Here is a 19,885-nt window from a genome sequence, read left to right on the forward strand (position 1 = left end):
GATCATAGAGGAAGGACCCGTTCTCCCCCACCGTCGGGGTGGCTGGGCTGGTCATTGTGGGGGACCAGCTCATGGCCCACATGGATGCCCTTCCCTCTGTGAGTTGTGTGTGTGCAGGCGCTCTGCCCTGCGCCACCAGGAGCGTGTCCTTTGTTATTTCACACTCAGCCTGCATGTGGGCCGCAGATGCAGGAGACAAGGAGACACGGGACGTGGGGGTAAGTTCGGGATGGGCAGGTGGAGAACCCATCTCAGTTGGTGGTAATGGAATGGTTTTAGTGGGTGGAAGTTACAAAGAGGCTTGTTTTGGCTTACCATGGAGCACAAGGGTACCTTGGGGGAACCGAGCTGTCCAAATACAGAAGTGGCTCTTTGCAGGCTGGCTGAGCCAGTGTGTGTTCCGGACGTTGCTGAGAGGATCTTGTCCTGCTGAGGGCTAGATAGGACTCTTGAACGACCCGAGTTGGGCTTCCCATGGGAAGTCCCGGGGCCCCACAGCATGCAAGACTGAACCTGAAGGGCCCACAGAAGGGCTAGCAGCTAATGGTCAGCATCCCAACTGTGGTGGGGACCCCTTGGCCTCCCTGGGCTCCAGCTCCAGGCCTGGAAGGGCTGAAAGGGTGGACAGAGTCACAGCTGACAGGAGGTCTGAGGAGCAGCTTGTAACGAGCTTCATTGCCTGACAACTTTTTTTTTTTAATTAAAAAAAATTTTTTTGAGACAGAGTCTCCCAGGCTGGAGTGCAGTAGCACGATCTTGACTCGCTGCAAACTCTGCCTTCTGGGTTCAAGCAATTTTTCTGCCTCAGACTCCTGAGTACCTGGGATTAAAGGCACGTGCCACCACCTGGCTGATTTTTGTATTTTTGGTAGAGACGGGGTTTCGCCACGATGGCCAGGCTGGTCTCGAACTCCTGACCTCGGGTGATCCTCCCACCTCGGCCTCCCAAAGTGCTGGGATTACAGGCATGAGCCACTACGCCCAGCTGGCTGACAATTTTATGTTACCACGAGTGCAGCTCCTTGTCAGGGCAGGTCTGTGGTTGGGCTACGGTTTATTAATGAGATTGCAAATCATGCGTCTCTCCTGCGTGTGCCCACTCTCCTTGCAGGCCTGCGTGGCACTCGGTAAGCAGCGGGCTCAGGGAGAGCATCCTGGATGGTCACTGTGCAGGTGAGATGAGGAGGACACTTGGAACCAGGCATTGGATGTGAGCCCCGCCCCATGGGAGGGGGACGGGGGGACGCTGGGCACCTGGGGGACCTGTGGGCCAGCTGGCCCTGGGCTTGTGCTCGGGGAGTCAGTGGTGGATTCTGACCCCCATGCACCCCTGCAGGCCCACTGGCCTCATCCTTCACCCCTGCCAACCACACTTGCCCTGTGCCTCTGAAGCTCCCTCACTAAGGGGGTGGAGTCTGATTTCCTGCTGCTTGACCGTGGGCTCAGCCATGTGATTTGCTTTGGCCGAGGGGATGTTCACAGGGTATGTGGTACCCTGAACGGAGAGCTGCATTGACCAGGCTGCTATCCTGTGTTGCTGCCATCAGTGAGGGTGGCTAGCCTGCTGGTCAGGAGGAGGATGAGGGAGTAGGGGGCAGAGCTCAGCTGCCCCCGCGGCCTGACTTGGACCAGCCAACCAAATGCCGACTCTGCTGCTGAGATCGTGTTTGTGTTTGTTCCTCAGCAAGAACTAGCTCGTACATGGTCCCAGAAACAGAAAAGGAAGCCCAGGGGTAGCGAAGTGACACTCCCGAGGCTCCACAGCCTCTCCTACTGGGAGCTGTGTAAGAAATGACCCCCCCAGACCCTCCATCCTGGCAGCTGAGGGATGAAGGAGAGACCCAGTCCTCCCGTTGTCCACCTTCTCAATGTCTAGTTGGGACCCCTACAATATCTTGATTTTTTAATGTTGACAATTGTAGTCAGCTGAAAAATCCCCCTCCACCACCACCGCCCCAAGGGAAAAAGAACCCGTGAAGGTGACCTGATCTGGAAATAGTCTCTGCAGATGCGATTGAGTTAGAGGTCTCAAGATGAGATCTTTCTGGACTAGTCATAGGCCCGAAATCCAATGGGAAGTGTCCATATATAAAAGGGAGGTGGAGGGAGGTTACCCTGAGAAGATGAAGTGAAGATGGAGGCAGAGACAGGAGTGATGTGGCCATGAGCCAGGGAACTGGAGACTGGAAGAAGCAGTGAGGGCTTGTCCCCTAGGTCCCCTGGAGGGAGCTCAGCCCTGCTGACCCCTTGATTCGGCCCAGGGATACTGATCTCAGACTTTTGGCCTCCAGGACTGGGAGAGCATAAATGTCTTTGCTTTAAGCCACCTGGTTTGTGGGACTTTGTTGCGCCAGGAAACAAATACAACAGTATATTCCACACTGTAAAGTGTGCTATGCCAGGCGGACCGTGCCTGAGGCTGGGCCGGCCTGTGGTCTGCAGTGTTGACCCCTTCTGATCCCCCTGAGGGAGCCCCTGCCTGCCCCAGGCCAGGGTCTCAGTGCATCCGGCTCAGTCTCTGCCGAGGCTACAGACCCTCCCTCTTGCGCCTCCGTGTGCTTGAGATGAAGAGCCGGCGCTGTGTCCTCAGGCCGCTGAGGGGTAGTCCTTGGGTGGCTGGCCACGGTCTCGGGGGCAGGAACAGCACAGGGGGCTGAGCAGGGATTTCGGGTGCTATCCCTGCCTGGTCCTCCAGCTTTCCCAGCTGACTCCTGCCCGGCTCAGCGACGAGGGGCCCAGCAGCAGAGAGGTCAGTACCTTGGACAGCATCCTGTAGCCCACTGTGAGCTGAGGAGGGCTGTGTGTGTGTGTGTGTGTGTGTGTGTGTGTGTGTGTGTGTTCACATGTGCATGTGCATGCATGTGCACATGTGTGAGTGAGTGGGGGGGTGCAGGGTCCCGCAGCCGGCTGAGCCATGCCTCTTTCGTCTGCCCTGCGGGTGGGTCTGTCAATACTTGGCTGAGTGGCCAGTGCCGTGGACAAGCGGCTCTGCCCAGCATAGGCCTGTGAACTGACCTCTCTGAATCCTCCTGGGACAGAGGAGTGACGGCGACCCCCATCCTGTGAAATGACCCAAGAGAAGACCTCTGGGTCTCCCTGGAAAGGGCCCCAAGCTGGATTTTTCGTTTGCCAGGCCCTGGCCTCTAGGCCTGTAAGCCCACGCCTTGAAGCTGGGAGGAGGGTGCTTTGCAGATCACCTGACCACCCCCTCCCCGCCACAGGGCCTCACCCTGGGAGTCTGATTCCAAGGAGGGTCCCCCCGCCACCAGGACTCCTGTCCCAGGCCTACAGCAGTTGCCTAATTGTGAGTGTAATTAACTACTGGCACCCTCAAAATTAGCAAGTGGCTAATTGTGCCTGTAATTATCAGCTGCGTAATTAACCGTGTGAGTGGTTTTTTGTTATGCAAGTCATTGTGCATGTGAATTGTGCCCAAGAAAAAGGAGGGTGGGGGGGCCCAGGGCTGGGGGAGGGGAGAGGGTGGGAGGCGGCCCAGGACTGGGGGAAGGAAGGGGGGAGGGGGCCCAGGGCTGGGGGAGGAGAGAAGGTGGGAGGGAGGGGCCAGGGCTTGGGGAGGGGAGAGGGTGGGAAGAGGAGCCTAGGGCTCGGCGAGGGGAGAGGGTGGAAGGGGGGTGCCCAGGGCTAGGGGAGGGGAGAGGATGGGAGGGGGAGGCTCAAGGCAGGGGGAGGGGAAGGGTGGGAAGGAGGGGCCCAGGGCTGTGGAAGGGGAGAGCGTGGGAGGGAGGGCCCAGGGCTAGGGGAGGGAAGGGGTCACCACTGGGCCCAGTCCTGTGGCCTGCCGTGCCCTGCAGGGAGCTGGGACTGATCGGCTCCTGAGGTGGAGGCTCCTGGGTGGGGCTCAGCGCGGGGCTCAGGCCAGACGCTGCTGCCCAGCAGGGGCCGGAGGGCTGCCTGCTTCTTCGAGCTCAGTTTCCCCAACCTTTGAGCTCAGCCTCCACAGGCCCAGGGTGGCTGGCACGGATACTGTGCAGGGCTCCACTCTTGATCCATGGCCAGTGTGGACTCAGGCTCTCAGAGCAGGTGGGGTCAGGGGACTGGGTGAGTTGGAGAGCTTTGAGGATCCAAAGTCTGGTGTGGGAGAACCCGTTTGTGTCTGGACTCATGGCCTGGGGGGCTGGGATTCTATAGTGGGGAGGTGAGGCCAGGGCACCACCTGGGGCACAGTGGCTTGGGAGAGGCGGGCATAGCAGGGAGCCAGGTGCTGCCGCCACGCGGGGCTGTGAGCCCACGACCCCCCAGCTTGGCTGGGACTTGGCAGGAGAATGTCCTCCCTGGGCGGCGCCCACAGCAGACCCACCTTACAGGCACATGCCAGAGCGGGTGCAGATGGATGGTTCGGAGGCTCAGCCTGGGCAGCTGGGGTATTGGGACAGCCTGGGGGTTCCTGGATAGTTGTCTACAGTGATGGGCAGTGAGTGGCCTGGCCCAGTCACCCATGGGCAGTCTCTCAATGCACAGACACTGCTGCACTGACCCTACAAGGGGCCTGGCTGATTTGGGATGGAGGCTGTCCCGGCTGGGTCCCCTTCCTCATAGCCAGGCAGGTGCTGGGAGCCGATGCTTGTGCCCTCCAGAGGCCCATAGGGAAGGCGGGTCCTGACCGCTGAGGGCCTCCAAGGTCAGGCCCAGGACTGTGGACTTTGTCCCAGTTGTGTTGGGAGACTCAGCGTTCCACACACACGGAAGAGACCTGGGAATGCAGCTCAAGTTCACGTCCAAACTCAATATGCTCTGGAGGGCCCCTTCCCCCACCCAGCATCACAGCCCCCTGAGACGGTGCTCTCTGCGTCCTGGAGATGTCCTGTTGCTGCGTTCTCCAGGGCCGCGGGTGCTGCGTCCTCCAGGGGCACGGGTGCTGTGTCCTCGCATGGACAGAGCGGAAGGCCAAGGGGGAGGCTTTTTTATCAGAGCACCAACCTCGTGCACGAGGCGGGAGCCCCTGGGACCAGATGACATCTTATCAAAGGGCAGGAGGGAGAGAGCTGGGACTTTCTGCCCCCCACCCTCCACCATGCGAGGATGCCTGGATGGCACCATCTGTGTGGGGCAGGCCCTCACTCAGCACCAACCCTGTGGTGCCTGGATCCTGGACTCCGACCACCAGACCTGACCCATGTTCCTGTCCATTGTGACCCTGTCCCGGCACTAGGTGGTTACAGCACCACACATGAGACCGCTGGTTACCGGACATAGTGAGTTGGCCTCCTGGGCTGGTTAGTGTGGATAATAGGCCGGCTTCCTGGGCTGGTTAGTGTAGTTAATGGTTTGTTTTTCTGGGCTGGTTAGTGTAAATGGACTAGCTCCCACCTGGTTAGTGTTGCTAATGGGCTGGTTTCCTGGGCTGGTTAGAATAGTTAATGGGTTGGTTTCCTGGGCTGGTTAGTGTAGTTAATGGGTTGGTTTCCTGGGCTGGTTAGTATTGCTAATGGGCTGGTTTCCTGGGCTGGTTAGTATAGTTAATGTGTTGTTTTTCTGGGCTGGTTAGTGTAGTTAATGGACTAGCTTCCCACCTGGTTAGTGTTGATAATGGGCTGGTTGATAATGGGCTGATTAGTGTAGTTAATGGGCTGGTTTCCTGGGCTGGTTAGTATAGTTAATGGGTTTTCTGGGCTGGTTAGTGTAGTCAATGGACTAGCTCCCACCTGGTTAGTGTTGCTAATGGGCTGGTTTCCTGGGCTGGTTAGTATAGTTAATGGGTTGTTTTTCTGGGCTGGTTAGTGTAGTTAATGGACTAGCTCCCACCTGGTTAGAATAGTTAATGGGCTGGTTTCCTGGGCTGGTTAGTATAGTTAATGGGCTGATTTCCTGGGCTGGTTAGTATAGTTAATGGGTTGTTTTTCTGGGCTGGTTAGTATAGTTAATGGACTAGCTCCCACCTGGTTAGAATAGTTAATGGGCTGGTTTCCTGGGCTGGTTAGTGTAGTTAATGGGTTGTTTTTCTGGGCTGGTCAGTGTAGTTAATGGACTAGCTTCCCACCTGGTTAGTGTTGCTAATGGGCTAGTTTCCTGGGCTGGTTAGTATAGTTAATGAGTTTTCTGGGCTGGTTAGTGTAGTTAATGGACTAGCTCCCACCTGGTTAGAATAGTTAATGGGCTAGTTTCCTGGGCTGGTTAGTATAGTTAATGGGTTGTTTTTCTGGGCTGGTTAGTGTAGTTAATGGACTAGCTCCCACCTGGTTAGTGTTGATAATGGGCTGGTTTCCTGGGCTGGTTAGTATAGTTAATGGGTTGTTTTTCTGGGCTGGTTAGTGTAGTTAATGGACTAGCTCCCACCTGGTTAGAATAGTTAATGGGCTGGTTTCCTGGGCTGGTTAGTGTAGTTAATGGGTTGTTTTTCTGGGCTGGTCAGTGTAGTTAATGGACTAGCTTCCCACCTGGTTAGTGTTGATAATGGGCTGGTTTCCTGGGCTGGTTAGTATAGTTAATGGGTTGTTTTTCTGGGCTGGTTAGTGTAGTTAATGGGTTGCTTTTCTAGGCTCATTAGTGTAGTTAATGGACTAACTTCCCACCTGGTTGGCTTCCTACCAGCGACTTTGAGGCCAGAGCTCTGTGGGGCGAGGGAGACACCTGGGCTGTTCTGCTGGTTCTGTGTCCTGGGAGGCCCCCAGGGCCACAGGGAGGCCTGAGTTCAAACCCCGCTCGCAGTGGGCGACTGCCCCTCTGTGAGCCGCAGTTTCCTCATCTGTAAAGTGGGGGTGACCATAACCTTTCCATGGCCGGTTCTGTGGGACCCAGAGTAAGGCCCTGGGACAGGTGGCATTGTCTGTGCCTGTCCTCTCTATCCAAGGAGGCTCCCTGGGCATCGTGGATGGGCATGGAGTACCTGTGAGCCTTTGTGTAGGAGCCTGGTCCACGGGGCATTGTGCTGGGGAAGCCTCCGGAGCTCACGTCCCCTCCCCTAGAGAGGACTAGGCCTGGACATGGCCCCCAGAGCCGCCCTTTGGGGACCAGCGGTGATGGCCTCAGCTGGAAGGGCCCGGTGAATGCTGGACCACATGCCCGCAGAAGGCCCAGCTTATTGCCAAGGTGAGCCCCACTGAGGGGCACAGCACTGCTGCACGGCCTGTGTCGACCCTGAGGGGCCACTGAGATGGTGTGCCCCTGTACCCCCACACCCAGGCCTCCAGCAAGGCGCCTCCCGTTGCAGTGGTGACCAGCCTTCTGCCGAGCCATCCCAGGAGGCCTGGCCCAGGGACTTGATACTCCTCATGCCCCCTGCCTGGGGTAAGGCAATGACAGGAAAGAGGGAAGCAGGAAGCGTGGAGAGGACAGGAGGCACGGAAGGCAGAGGGTGGGAGAGGCACCCGCAGAGGCCCAGCTGGTCTTACCACTGCAGGAGAGCCTCCACATGAGGCTGGGGAAATGAGGAGGGGAGGGAGGGATGCACGTAGCACCTGAGAGCCTACACCTGAGGCTGGGGAAGTGAGGTGGGGAGGGAGGGATGCACGCAGCATCTGGCATCCGTGAAAGGGGCTCCGAGGCTTGGTGGTTTTATCTGCTGATGTCGGCTGTGGCTGCGGAGGGTTTGCACCCAAACATGTCAGTGTCCAGAGGCCTATCTCTGTGCATGTGCTGCATGCGTGCTGCCTGTGTTTGCACGTATGTGAATGAATGTGTGTGCACATGTCCATTGCATGCATATGCATGTCCATGTGGGTGTGCATGTGTGCTCATGTGTGTGCAAGCATATACATGTGTGCACATGCGTCTCTGTGTGCCGGCACTTCAGCCCGTTATAGTGTGCCCCCACCACAGGGGGAGGAGTCCACAGGGCTGGGGGCCCTGTGCTTGCCCCTCCAGACACCTCTGGGCACCAGGACCCTGAAACTCCTCAGAAAGTGCCTTGAGCCCCCTCCGTGGCCTGCTCAGGCCTCTTCTGCAGGAACATTTTCACCAGGTCAACCTATCCCGAGGCCCAAGGGATACTGTTTGTGGGGGTCGTAGGTGAAGCCGGGACATGCTGGCTGGGGCATCCACATGCCTACACACAGGCCCCTTGGGGCACTGGGCAAAGCCAGAGGTAGGAAGAGAGGGAGGTGGGAAGAGAGGAAGGTGGGAAGAGCCACAGGCCCAGGCCAGCTCCTTCCTTGCTGCCACTTATGGCACCAAACTCCAAGGAGTCTGAGAATTCCAAATTGGTCCGGGCATTCCATGGAGTCCGGCGGGTGTATATGCCAAGGTAGGAGGGGAATGTGATTTTGCTTGTTAGCTTCATGGATACCTTCTAAATCCTTTAAAACATTGAGACAGATGGCATGTGGCCCCACAGGTGTGAGGAGCGGGCCTGCCTTTGTTCTTCATTTTCCCGCAGCCTAGGACAGCACCTCGAGCTGCACAGGTGCTCAAGGAGTGTGTTTGGCATGGATGGATCTCATGGTGGCCACCACCTCCCCCGTGTGCACCCACCTGCCGTCCTGGAGCACCATCTGTTTCTCGAATGCTTGGAAGAAAATTAAGCCAGGGCGAGGCCGACTACGAAAAAGGGGGACTTTATTCAGTCTCTGGAGCAGCGCGCCCCGCCTGCCCGCACACAGCCGCTCCGCGAGGGTCCACCCGGCCCCGCCTGCCCGCGCACAGCCGCTCCGCAAGAGTCCACTCAGTTCGGGACCAAGACTGTCTGGCACTAGAAACACACTGAAAACATCAACTCGCTTCCCTTTTTTTTTTCCTTTTTTTTTTTTTTTTGGTACAAAATGATACAAACAACAATACAAAATAGTTGTGCTGTTGACGATTACAAAAAAAGGTGGAACGTTTGTCTAACCTCGTGATGCTCAGATTTGCAGGTGTGAGTACATCATACTTCAGTATCTTTCCCCAAAACAACTGTGGTCATGCGGGCTGCTGCACATTTTGTCCATTTTCAAAAAGAAACATGCAAAAAAAAAAAAAATCAGAATGAAAAAAGGAGAGAAAAGAAAAATAAGACACGTTCCAATTGTACAGAGGTGGTCCCCCGCTGGGCCTGTTGCGAGGTGCTGTCCCTCCTACGGACCCACGGCGCCGTGAGCTGGGTCACGTGTGTCTGGGAGATTTTGTGTTGATTCTTTTGGTGTTATTCCTTTGAGCACTGACAGAAATTGAAACTTCCCCTCGCCCGGCTTTTTGCTTTGGAGAGAACAGAATTCTCATCTCAGTGGACTGTGTGTGTCAGCTGGTGCTCACGCTAGGGAAACTGAGGCATCTCTGAGCGCCTGACAGTTGGACATTGCTCTGACACGTTGGTGGCGGGAGGCCTAGCATTTTGGATGTGCTGAAAGACACTAGAAAGAGAAACCTGCTGGGCCAGAAACGGGGGCTGCCCAGGCCCTGAAGAGCACTGTGGTCCTGGGCTGGGGGCTGCCTGCTGACCAAGGCCAGTCGCTCCTGCCACTCCCACCTGCAGCACAGGTTTCTCCTGCTTGCAGAACAAAAATTCCCTAAAGGAACCAAACCATGCCCTCGCACCCGGCCAGCATTGGCCTCCTGGCTTCCAGCAGGGGTCCCCTGGTTACAGACAGTCGTATCTACAAGCTAAGGAAGAGAGACGTTGGACACTGATTGTATGCTTAGCTAATGCTAACTCAAGTTCAGAGGTGGAGCTGGGAAGCTGCGGGAACCCCATCTTTCTCTGGCCCCCAGGGGCTCACCAGGGTGGGGGTAAAGGGGAGGCTGTCCAGCTGTCTGGAAGCAGGGATCGGCGCGGGAAGCCCTGCGAATGTCCCTCCAGCTGGCACTGCAGCTTCAGCCTGCGTGATTTGGGCAAAATGAACGGGGGGCTTGGCAGTGACAAGAGGCGGTGGGAGAGGAGGGGAGCTGGTGGGAGGCGGCACCAACATCGCCCAGCCCTCCCGGGTAGCGCGGCGGTGCTGGCAGGACTGGGGTCTCCTGGTGCTGGGTCCTGGGAACGCCAGCCCAGGGTTCAGGGAACCCAAGGAGGCCTCAAAATTTCAGAGAAAGGAGTTCATGCTGCCCCGGCTCCCGGGTCATAGTCACACTTAGAATAGTCCACACACACTCCTCAGGACTGGAGGCCAGACCTCCCCAAACAGCAGAGACTTCCAGTCCTTCCACTGGCCGCCCAGCCGTCCCTCCAACGGCCCCACACCCTCAGCAGCATTCTTGTTTGCATAGCACAGCTCAGAGCTGGGGGACCCCGGTGCAGCCCAGCCGGCTGCCCCTTGACCTCTGTTGGTCCATCTCCTGGACTGGCTGTCTGCAGAGGGGGGCACCCAGCACGTGGCACAGTGAACTCCGCCCTCCCTGGGCAGCCATAGGAGGGTCGGAACGGACAGAGCTGGAGACTGGGACCCCAGCTCGACTCTGAAGGCTGCGCAGGGGTGGCTGTGAGTTTGGTTTGGGTAAGGACCCTGACGTCCAACGGGAATGTGCTGTGAGCCTGGCACAGATGTGTGCACTCAAGGCCAAAGCTGTTCAGAAAAGGCATGACCTTAGCCATGGGGAAGAGCCACAGGCTGAGGGGGGCCCGGGTCCCCGGTGGAGCGCATGCTGCCCCCACAGGCACCCCGAGACACCCTCTGACCCCAGCGGCAGGTGCAGGGCGGGGCTCCGGGAGGGCTCCCGGTCCTTCCCCAGTGCTGGCACCGCCCTACCTGACACCAGGTCCTGCTCAGGACCCCTGGCACCTCCTTCCTTGGGAAGCCAGTTGTCACTGGCCTGGGAGAGACAGAAAGCTGACAAGCACGAGGCTTCCCCACATGGGGCCTGCCTCCTGCCCCAGCCCGAGGCACCCAGACACAGCCATGCCAGAGGGAGAATGCACCCTCCGAGTTTTCTCATGCAGTGAACACAGGCAGCCGAGCGCTCTCCCGGGGGTCCCCGGACACAGCCCCTCTTACTGTCTTGCAGGACTGATTCCTTCCCCGTTTGGCTTGAGTCAACCCAGCCCTGGAGATAGCAGTGCCAGCCTCGAGGACAGCAGCAAGGCTGGACCTGCCGCTGCCTGCCCCTGACGTGGGCCCATAGGAGAGGGGAGGCACCGTCTGCAGTGTGCAGAGGCATCTGTGCGACAGGTGGACACAGCAAGATGGGGCCTCCCGCCACCCACACAGGCCCACAAGCATCTGGCAGGAATCAGAAGCACACAGGCTGGGGACGGGGAGGCTGCGCAGGCTGCTGGGTGTGGTTCTGGTCACCATGCCCTCTCCCACTGCCAGGGAGGGTCCTCTGTTCCTGCCATCTGCACAGCCCCCCGGATGGTTGGAGCTGTCAAGAGTGTCCTGGGGTTTTGAATCGATGCACGTTGCGGGGCCTTTGATGGCACCCCAGGCAGTCTGGTTACCAGGTTGGAGGGCTGGAGCCAGCCTGGTGACCAGACCGCTGGCTGGTTTGGAAAACTCACTCTTCTGGACCAAAGGCAGAGGGGATCTGGTGGCACTCGGGGTGACAGGTGGCCCTGACGGAGGCCTGGGTTGACTGGGGGTGGAGCCCTGGGGGCAGCCAGGGGCAGAGATGGGGAACACCCATGATGACCCCTGTTCCCCTCCAGCCCCCGGCCTGAGCTCCTCACAGCATCCGGGAGAGGGTGGGAAGCAGCCACAAGGCGGGGGGTAGTCTGAGCCACACCGGCCCCAGGGCTTTCTGCTGCTGGGGCTGAAGGCTAAGCCTCCCAGTTGGCCTCGAATCCCAAGAGACCCAAGAGACGCCCCGTGCCTCCCCCGGCCAATTGTGTACAGCAAAGGCTGCTGGGATTTGAATCCCACTCTGTTTTCAAACAAGTCACCCACTTTCTTTTTCTTAATAAAAGACCAAAATAAAAATGAAAGAAAGAAAGAAAGACACAGTCTCCCCCATTTCTGAATGATGCCTTCAGAGCTGGGACTAGCTGGGGTCAGAGGCCACTCGGGACAGGAAGGTGGGGACGGTCTGTCAGCTTTAGTCACTCCTGAGTTTGAGGGAATCTGATACATGTACCAAAAGGCACTTTCTTTTTTTTTTCTTTTCTTTTCTTTTTTTTTTTTTTTTTGAGACGGAGTCTGGCTCTGTCGCCCGGGCTGGAGTGCAGTGGCCGGATCTCAGCTCACTGCAAGCTCCGCCCCCCGGGTTTACGCCATTCTCCTGCCTCAGCCTCCCGAGTAGCTGGGACTACAGGCGCCCGCCGCCTCGCCCGGCTAGTTTTTTTTTTTTTTTTTTTTGTATTTTTTAGTAGAGACGGGGTTTCACCGTGTTCGCCAGGATGGTCTCGATCTCCTGACCTAGTGATCCGCCCGTCTCGGCCTCCCAAAGTGCTGGGATTACAGGCTTGAGCCACCGCGCCCGGCCTTTTTTTTTTTTTTTTTTTAAAAACAGTGCTTCTGTTCTAGGAAATTCAAGTGAAGACAGAGTGCCTCTTGCTGTCCTTCAGTGCCAGCCGGCGCAGTGCTGGGCAGCGGCCGTGTGCAGGGCGCCGTGGGGTGGGTGCTCATGCTAGACAGCTCAACGTGGGGGTGGGGGGGGCCTTCTAACAGCACTAAGGACACGGCCGCAGGGAAAGTCGGGAAGACCGACTGCCTCCGCTCAGTCCTGCTCCTCCGGCGTCCGAGTGTGGCTCTCACTTCGGTGCGAAGACACGAGGTCATCAATCCTCTTCACCGCCTCCATACATGTCCGCCAGCTTCTTGAATCTGGGCCCCCAGTCGTTGAGGTAATCGTAGTCTTGGTCCCCGGAACTGGATGAGTTCAGGGAGCTGACGGAGCCTGCGGTGGAGCCGCTCCCCTCGTAGTCGAAGACCAGCAGGGAGTCATAGGGGGGTGCCGTGGGGTCGTTGTCGGCAGCCCGGAGTCCCTGGAGGTCACAGACACAGGGTTAGAGTGCAGGGCGCACTGTCTCAACCCCGGGATCTGATGGAACGGAAAGTGGGGCCCAGAAGAAGAGGTGGGGAGGTAGGATGTTGCATACAGTAGGTGTCCAATAAGTGCTCTCTGCATTTAACTGAAGGGCATTTCTGAATAGGAAAGGGCATTTGTGAAGACGGAGCGTGGGAGTGTTGGAGGGGCAAACTCAAATCCAGCAGCGGCCTGTGGGCAGGGGAGACGGAGGGTTGGGTAGGGCCTGTGGCTGGAGTTCAGCTCCTCCCAACCCAAGGGCAGGTGAGAGGGGTGTGGGGAGGGGGAGGAAGGTGTCGGGGAAGGTGGGGGTGTGGGTGAGGGGCTGTGGGGGAGGGTGAGGGGCGTGGGGGAGGGTGAGAGGGTTTTGGGGGAGGGTGAGGTGGGTGTGGAGGAGGCTGAACACCGCCCTGCGTGTTGATCCTTCGCCTGGCTCACAGGTAGGAATCCTCGTCCTTGGAAAGAGAGCCGGCTGGGGGAGGTGATTTGCCCAGGCCACCCAGCTGGAGGGGCAGGGCTGGGCCTGGAACCCGGGTCTGAGCCGCCGCCTCCCCACGGCGGCTACCGGCACTGTGGAGACGGCTGCTGTTTGTGTGCTACTAGAATTTTAGTTTTAGAGGAGACACCTTGCCCGGGACCCCCACTGCTGAGGGGCACACACCTCGTTGATGAAGTCACCGATGTCGCCTGGGTGCGGCACCATGGGCCTGACCGGGTACTGGGGCTCGGCGCCCACCGGCCGCTCATCCACGCGACGCACGCCAGGGGCTTTGCTTGGCACGTGCCCCATGGCTTCCGGCTGCTGCAGCTGGCTGAGGTCGTAGTCCTGGAGGGGGCAGCCGGGAGGAGTCAGGGGCACCACAAGAATCCGCCGAGCCCCTCTTCCGCCCTGCATCCTGTTCTGTGTCCTGGGCCACAGATGCACCTGCTGCCTGCTGCCCTGTGGCCTGGTCTCCAAGCATCCCACAGAACCATGCTGTCCCCTGCTGTGCCCCTCCACAATGCCCCACTTCCTTGCCCTTCACCCCAATCCCTTGAGCAGGGATGGGGGCTGTGCCTGGCTATGTTCCATGGCCTGGGGCTCTCCCCGAGTGACCCCACCACCACGCTGCTCACTGACCATGTGCCCCGTGTGCTCAGGTGGCCAGGAGCTGGGTCTCCGCAAGGCACGTTCCTCACACTCGTTATGGTTGTGTTGTGGGTGGGGAGGGGTCTGAACTTTAGATGGGTTTAAGGACTTGCCCCGATTCCCTGAAAGGCCAAGGGCAGACCCAGATTCCAACCAGCAGCTCTCATAGTCTACCCTCTCGGGCCACTGCCCCTGGTCACTCAACAGACCCCGCACACAGCAGCAATCAGGTGAGTGGGCATTGGTATCCTTGGCCAACCCAGAGCCCCCTCCCCTCCAGGGCATGGGGCAGCACTGGGCAGGGGCTGGCAGTGGGAGGGAGGAAGGCGAGAGGATGGGAGGGGTCCTAGGATCCCCTGTGGGGGATGCAGGTGCAGTGTGCACAGCTCAACCCAGGCTAGACATGCAAACGTGGGCAGGGCGGTCGGACTAGGAAACTGCTCCCCTGCCTGGTGCCCTCACTGGTGAAAAAGGTTGAAATGTCTTACTGTTAAAACCCGAGGGCAAGCCCTGCTGAGACACTGGTACACGTGAGAGCTGGCCTCCTGTGGGGAGGCAGAGGCGGGCCATGGTCTCACCTGGTCCTCCTCGCCGCCACCTTCCTCGTCATACTTAAGGATGTTGTCGCGGACGTCGTCCTCGGGGTCAATGAGCAGCTGCTTCGTGTGGCGCTCCTTCTCCCGCCGCTTCATCCACATGACAAACAGCAGGACCATGGCTGCGGGGGAGGGCCGCCCGTGAGCAGGGTGTGTGGGTGTGCCGCATGTGTGCACACGCATGCCTCTGTTTGCCACGTGTCTGTGTGGGCATGTGCATGCAGGTGGCACACAAGCATGACTCTGTGCCCGTGTTGCTTGCACACCTGTATTGCACACGCACATGTGTCTCTGCATATGCAGGCCTGGGTGTGCAAGGACACACATCTGTGCACATGTGCGGCCCACGTGCGTGTGCATTTGTGGATGTAGATGTTTCATGCATGTCTGTGTAACCATGCATACATGTATCCGCAGGAATATGTGTATATGAAGGCTTGCACATGCGTGTGCCTGTGCGAGCATGTAGATCTGTGAATGTGTGTGCTCGTGTGTTTGTGTGTGTATGTGCACACAGAAGTCTGCACGGGTCTGTGTGTGCATGTCTGTGCATGTCTTCATGTGTACTTCGTGTGTCTGTGTATGCTCATGGGGTGTGAGTGCAAGCATGTGTTCATGTGCATAGTGCATGTGTGCCCACGTGTCTCTGCATGTGTGCCCACGTTGTGTGTACATGCCTGTGTGTGTGTGCATGAGTTTCCAAGGCAGAGCCGCACTGGCTCAGGCCCTCTACCCAGCTCACTGCCTGGGCACTGGGCTACATTTTGAGACACTGATTTACATACTCGCCCTCCTCTTGCACTCCCCTTTTGAGGAGGCAGCCAGCTCAGGGCGCCCCTCACCGCCTGGGGGCAGGAGGACATGGGGGGCTGAGGGGTGCACCCCCAAGTCTTTCTGAGTCCCTCTTCTGAGCAGCAGGAGGGGAGACGGCTTTGGCAAAGGAGGTGGAAGTGAGGTTTTAGGCACGCAGTGTCTTGGCAGGAATCACTGAGAGAGGGAGATGGACTCCCTCATATTGAAAGAGGCTCTGCCCTGGGAGGGGGCAGGGGAGGAGAGGGGCCCAGAGAGGGGATCCAGGGATCCTGCTTCCTGAGGGCCCTTGGGGCGGGGTCAGTCCAGGGCTTTGCTGGACAGAAGGGCAGCCCCACCCAGCACCAAGGGGTCACTCAGAGGGGTTCTTTCCACCACCCAGAGGAGTTGGGGGACAGGCTTAGAAGTTCAGGTGCATGTGGAAACTGAAGAGAGGTAAAGCCCCCTTGTGGGGTGGATGGAGGGGACCCTCTCCCCCAAGCTGAACTGGCCTCCCCCTGCCTTCCGAGGTCCGTGTCCAGGCCTGGCTCCCCTAAACAGCCTTGCTCACTCTGGACCCCTGGCTGCCTCTGCTGCAGGAAAAGCCTGGCGCACCCATCTGCAAGCCTGGCAATGCACCGGGCATGGGCTCCAGGAGCAGGTCCCGCGGCCCACGCCCCCATTAAGTGTCTGCACAAAGCACTCCACTGCATCCTCCCGAAGCCTCCCATCACCTCCCACGTCACAGATGTAACAGCTGAGGCCCAGAAGTCACAGGTGTGCTCTTATGTACTGCAGAGGGCGAGCCCGGAGGCGGGAGGGGTGGCGACCCCCCCATCAGGAGGGCTGTTTTTTGCCAACCCGATTAACTGGCTGTGGCTGCCTGAGTGCCGTGAGGAGGATTCTGAAGCTGAGCGGAGGCTTGGGAGGAGCTCTGTGGGTACTGGTGGCATCCCTCCTGCCTGTGCAGGGTGAGGTGACAGCTGGAGGACACTTCCTGACCTGGCCCAGATCGTGGAGAGGGAAGGGCAGGCGGAGGGAGGAACCACCTGCTGCAGGTGCGGCTCGGTGAGAACCTGGAACCCGGAGCCTGCTCTAGTCTTGGCTCAGCGGAAGCTTCGAAGGGGTCAGCTCCACTCTCATAGCTGGCACCCCAGGCTCATCCAGGCAGACAAGATGAGCGAGGGTTGAGAGAAGGAGTGTGGAGGAGGGGAGGCCACTCCGGGTGCCCCCATTCACCCCACCAGGGCTGAGGTGCCCACGAATGGACAGAAGCCGGGCAGCAGGCGGATCTGCTGCTGACCCTGGCCCCGGCCCCACTGCGGCTGCCCTCCACTGCGAGTGGCCCAGGTCTCCCGCCCCGGCCAGGCACCCGGCTGAATCAGGCCTCACAGCCCTGCCCACAGAGGGCCCTCTGGCTGGGCCTGGCCCCTGTGTCTTCAGAGCAGGGGACGTCGGTGAGGACGCCCCCACCTTTGCTATGGAGACTCTTCCCAACCTCTGTGGGGCTCTTTCCACTCCTGATCATACAAAGGAGCCCATGACACTGAACGGCTTTCAAAACAAGCCTCAGAATTAAAAACCAGCTTTTTGAGGGGTGATAGGTCTGGAAATGGGGAAAAAAGCAGAGTCCTCATAACTCAGACGTCCTTTGGACAGGGCTGACGTTGGTCCCTGGGGTCTTAAGTCAGCTACAGGCCAGATCTGCAGGAGGGGCCTGGCACCTGCTTCAGCCTGTTCTGGACGTGGTGGGGGACCCTCTGGTTTGGGTGTGAAGTGGGGAGATGGTGACCGAAACCTTCCCTGCCCTGCCTCCCACTGGGATCCCTGGGCTAACACAGACTAGGGCGACTGTCCATGAGGGATGATGGGAAGAGGGACCTCTGGGGTCATTTTCAAGCACCTCCCCGGCACCCCCCCCAGCCCTCAGGCCTGCTGGGGAACCCATGTGGTTCTGGGAAACTCAGGAAACTAGTAGAGCATATGGTCTGGGCAGAGCCAATGAGAACACTCCATTCCTTGGCTGGCGATTGGCTCCAAGGTGTGCATGTGACCCAAACCCATCCAATCAGAGAGTGTCCTGGGACTTTGGATGGGGATGCTAACAGGCAGGGCTGAACTTCCCTCTGCTAAGTCCACCTGGGAGCTGCCCATAGGCATCACAGGTTCTGGAGGGCAACAGCTTCAGGATACAGGGGCTCTGGGAGGCAGAGTGGAGCCATGGAAAGGGGCCAGGCCATGGGAGATGCCTGGGCCAACCTGCACCTCCAGACTTGAGGGTAATGGGAGGCTCCAATTTCCCATTGTCATATGGACCAGTTCAGCTGTGTTTCCCAAGGGCTCCTGACAGATAAGGCTGAGAGATGCGGGCTGAGGGTGAAACCCAGGCCCCACTCTGCCCACCATCCCTGGGACAGGGCACTCATATCTGCAATGCCCCCACCCACCCTGGTGCTCAGCCACACTCACTCAGCAGGATGAGGATGCAGATGAGGATGGCCACGATGGCGCCGGTGCCCAGACCAGCCGCTGCCACTGCACCAATGGTGGTGCAGTCCCCGTTGTCGTCACATGGACACACCTTGACTTTGATGATGGATGTGTTGGACAGGGGAGGGTTTCCAGAGTCTGTGACAATGATGGGGACGTCATACATCCCGGCCTCCAGGTACAGGATGCGCAAGCTGAGTTGGGCATAGTCACCTGGTGCAAAGGAACAGTAAACATTCAGCCAGAGCCTGGCCCTCCCTTCCAAGCAAGACGTCCAGAGGAAAAGACTAAGTCCAATGGCATGGAAATCTGAAATATCTGTCTGGTTACCACACATACATACACCTGTGCTACATCATTAAGTTAAAAGACATTGGAGGTTGGGTGTGGTGGCTCACGCCTGTAATCTCAGCACTTTGGGAGGCTGAGGTGGGCAGATCACTTGAGGTCAGGAGTTCATGACCAGCCTGGTCAACATGGCAAAACCCTGTCTCTAGTAAAAAATACAAAAATTAGCCTGGGGTGTGGTACGAGCCTGTGATCTCAGCTACTTGGGAGGCTGAGGTGGGAGAATTGCTTGAACCTGGGAGGTGGAGGTTGCAGAGCTGAGATTGTGCCACTACACTCCTGCCTGGGCAACAGAGTGAGTCTCTGTCTCAAAAAAAAAAAAAAAAAAAAAAAAAAAAAGGCCTTGGAGACACAACCAAAAAGCAATTGCAACATGTAGGATGAAGAAATAATTTCCTGAATATATAAAGAGTTTTATCAAATCAATAAAAAGAAACTCCCCAAAGAAAACATAGGCAAAGTCATTGAACAGACAATTCACGGAAGAAACAAAAATGGCCAATAAATATTAAAAAAAAATTTCCAATGGTAGTCAAGATATACAAATGGAAATAATGACTTTGGCCTAAAGGTGGCAGAATACAATATTATTTTAAAACAATAATGTTCAGTGTTGGTAGGGTTTGAGAAAACAGGCACTCTCCCGATGGAAGTAGACATGTCTAGAGCACATTTTCACCGTACTGCCAGAACTTGAGAATTTTGATATCCTTTTATACCACGAATCCATATCCAAGGAAGTATTCTAAGGAAACGTTATCGGTCAGGGTCCAGTCAATTGATAACTGGCACAGGAAGTTGTCATGGATGTACATGGGCAGAGCTGCAAGGATGTTCACGGCTGGGCTCATTAAAGCAGCAAGAAATTGGGAATGACTTGGTGGCCTCCTCAGGGCCAGGTGAAGAAGGCTGAGCAGCTGAAGCGTGGCCAGTGTTCCCAGCCTTGGTGGGACAGTCCTGTTGGAGGGCCGTCGCCCACCTCTGGTGTTCAGTCTTCCAAGGCCAGCTGGGTCTCCCAGGGGCCTGCACCCCAGGCTGGTCTGACCCTCCCCGTGGCCTAAGGCGGGCTCACCGTTTAGGCGGGTGATGGTCCAGTTCTTCCGCACAGCCGCTGGGACAAAGGGCAGCTCGAAGACGTAGGGGCCGATGTTGGGGTCGACGTCGGCGTCAGCCGCTGTGATGTTGATGGCGTTCAGGTTGGGCTTCTCGCAGATCTGCGCCTCCTTGGGCAGCAGCTCAGGGGCATTGTCGTTGATGTCAATGAGATAGATCTGGAGGGTTCCGGTGCCGCTGGCCGGGGGTATCCCTGCGGAACAGACACAGGTCACCACACGGGCCACTCCTGTTACTCCACGACCAACCCACAGCTCCACACAGGACACGCACACAAACAACCACACACAACATATACAGGGACACATCTACAGCCCCCCAGCCGGCCACGGCCGGCCACCCCCCAACACAGCTGCACAGGGACTGACCCACAGCCCAGCCATGGCTCCTGACACCCTGCCACACGCCATGGGCAGCCACACTACTGTGTATGGCATCTCAACAGACACCGCAGAGCACACGGCCACACCCACACCCGCAGCTGCACACACGCACACAGTCACTGCACAGTCACTGTGTATGGCATCTCAACAGACACCGCAGAGCACACGGCCACACCCACACCCGCAGCTGCACACACGCACACAGCCACTGC

At 57.9% G+C, this 19,885-nt stretch overlaps 1 protein-coding gene across 1 annotated transcript in view; it reads right to left on the minus strand.

Annotated features, from left to right (window-relative positions):
- Positions 1-11,944: 11,944 nt before the first annotated feature.
- CDH4 (cadherin 4) overlaps positions 11,945-19,885 on the minus strand; it is a 693,168-nt gene continuing 685,227 nt past the window's right edge. Inside the window, exons 12-16 of the mRNA XM_050745081.1 lie at positions 19,250-19,483; positions 17,809-18,042; positions 14,533-14,672; positions 13,487-13,651; positions 11,945-12,784 (exon numbers count right to left, since the gene is read on the minus strand). Coding sequence (XP_050601038.1) covers positions 12,578-12,784; positions 13,487-13,651; positions 14,533-14,672; positions 17,809-18,042; positions 19,250-19,483 — 980 coding nt within the window. The 3' untranslated portion in view covers positions 11,945-12,577. The remainder of the gene's footprint in view (positions 12,785-13,486; positions 13,652-14,532; positions 14,673-17,808; positions 18,043-19,249; positions 19,484-19,885) is intronic.

This window comes from Macaca thibetana, chromosome 10 (assembly GCF_024542745.1).
Source record: "Macaca thibetana thibetana isolate TM-01 chromosome 10, ASM2454274v1, whole genome shotgun sequence".
NCBI classification, from domain to species: domain Eukaryota; kingdom Metazoa; phylum Chordata; class Mammalia; order Primates; family Cercopithecidae; genus Macaca; species Macaca thibetana.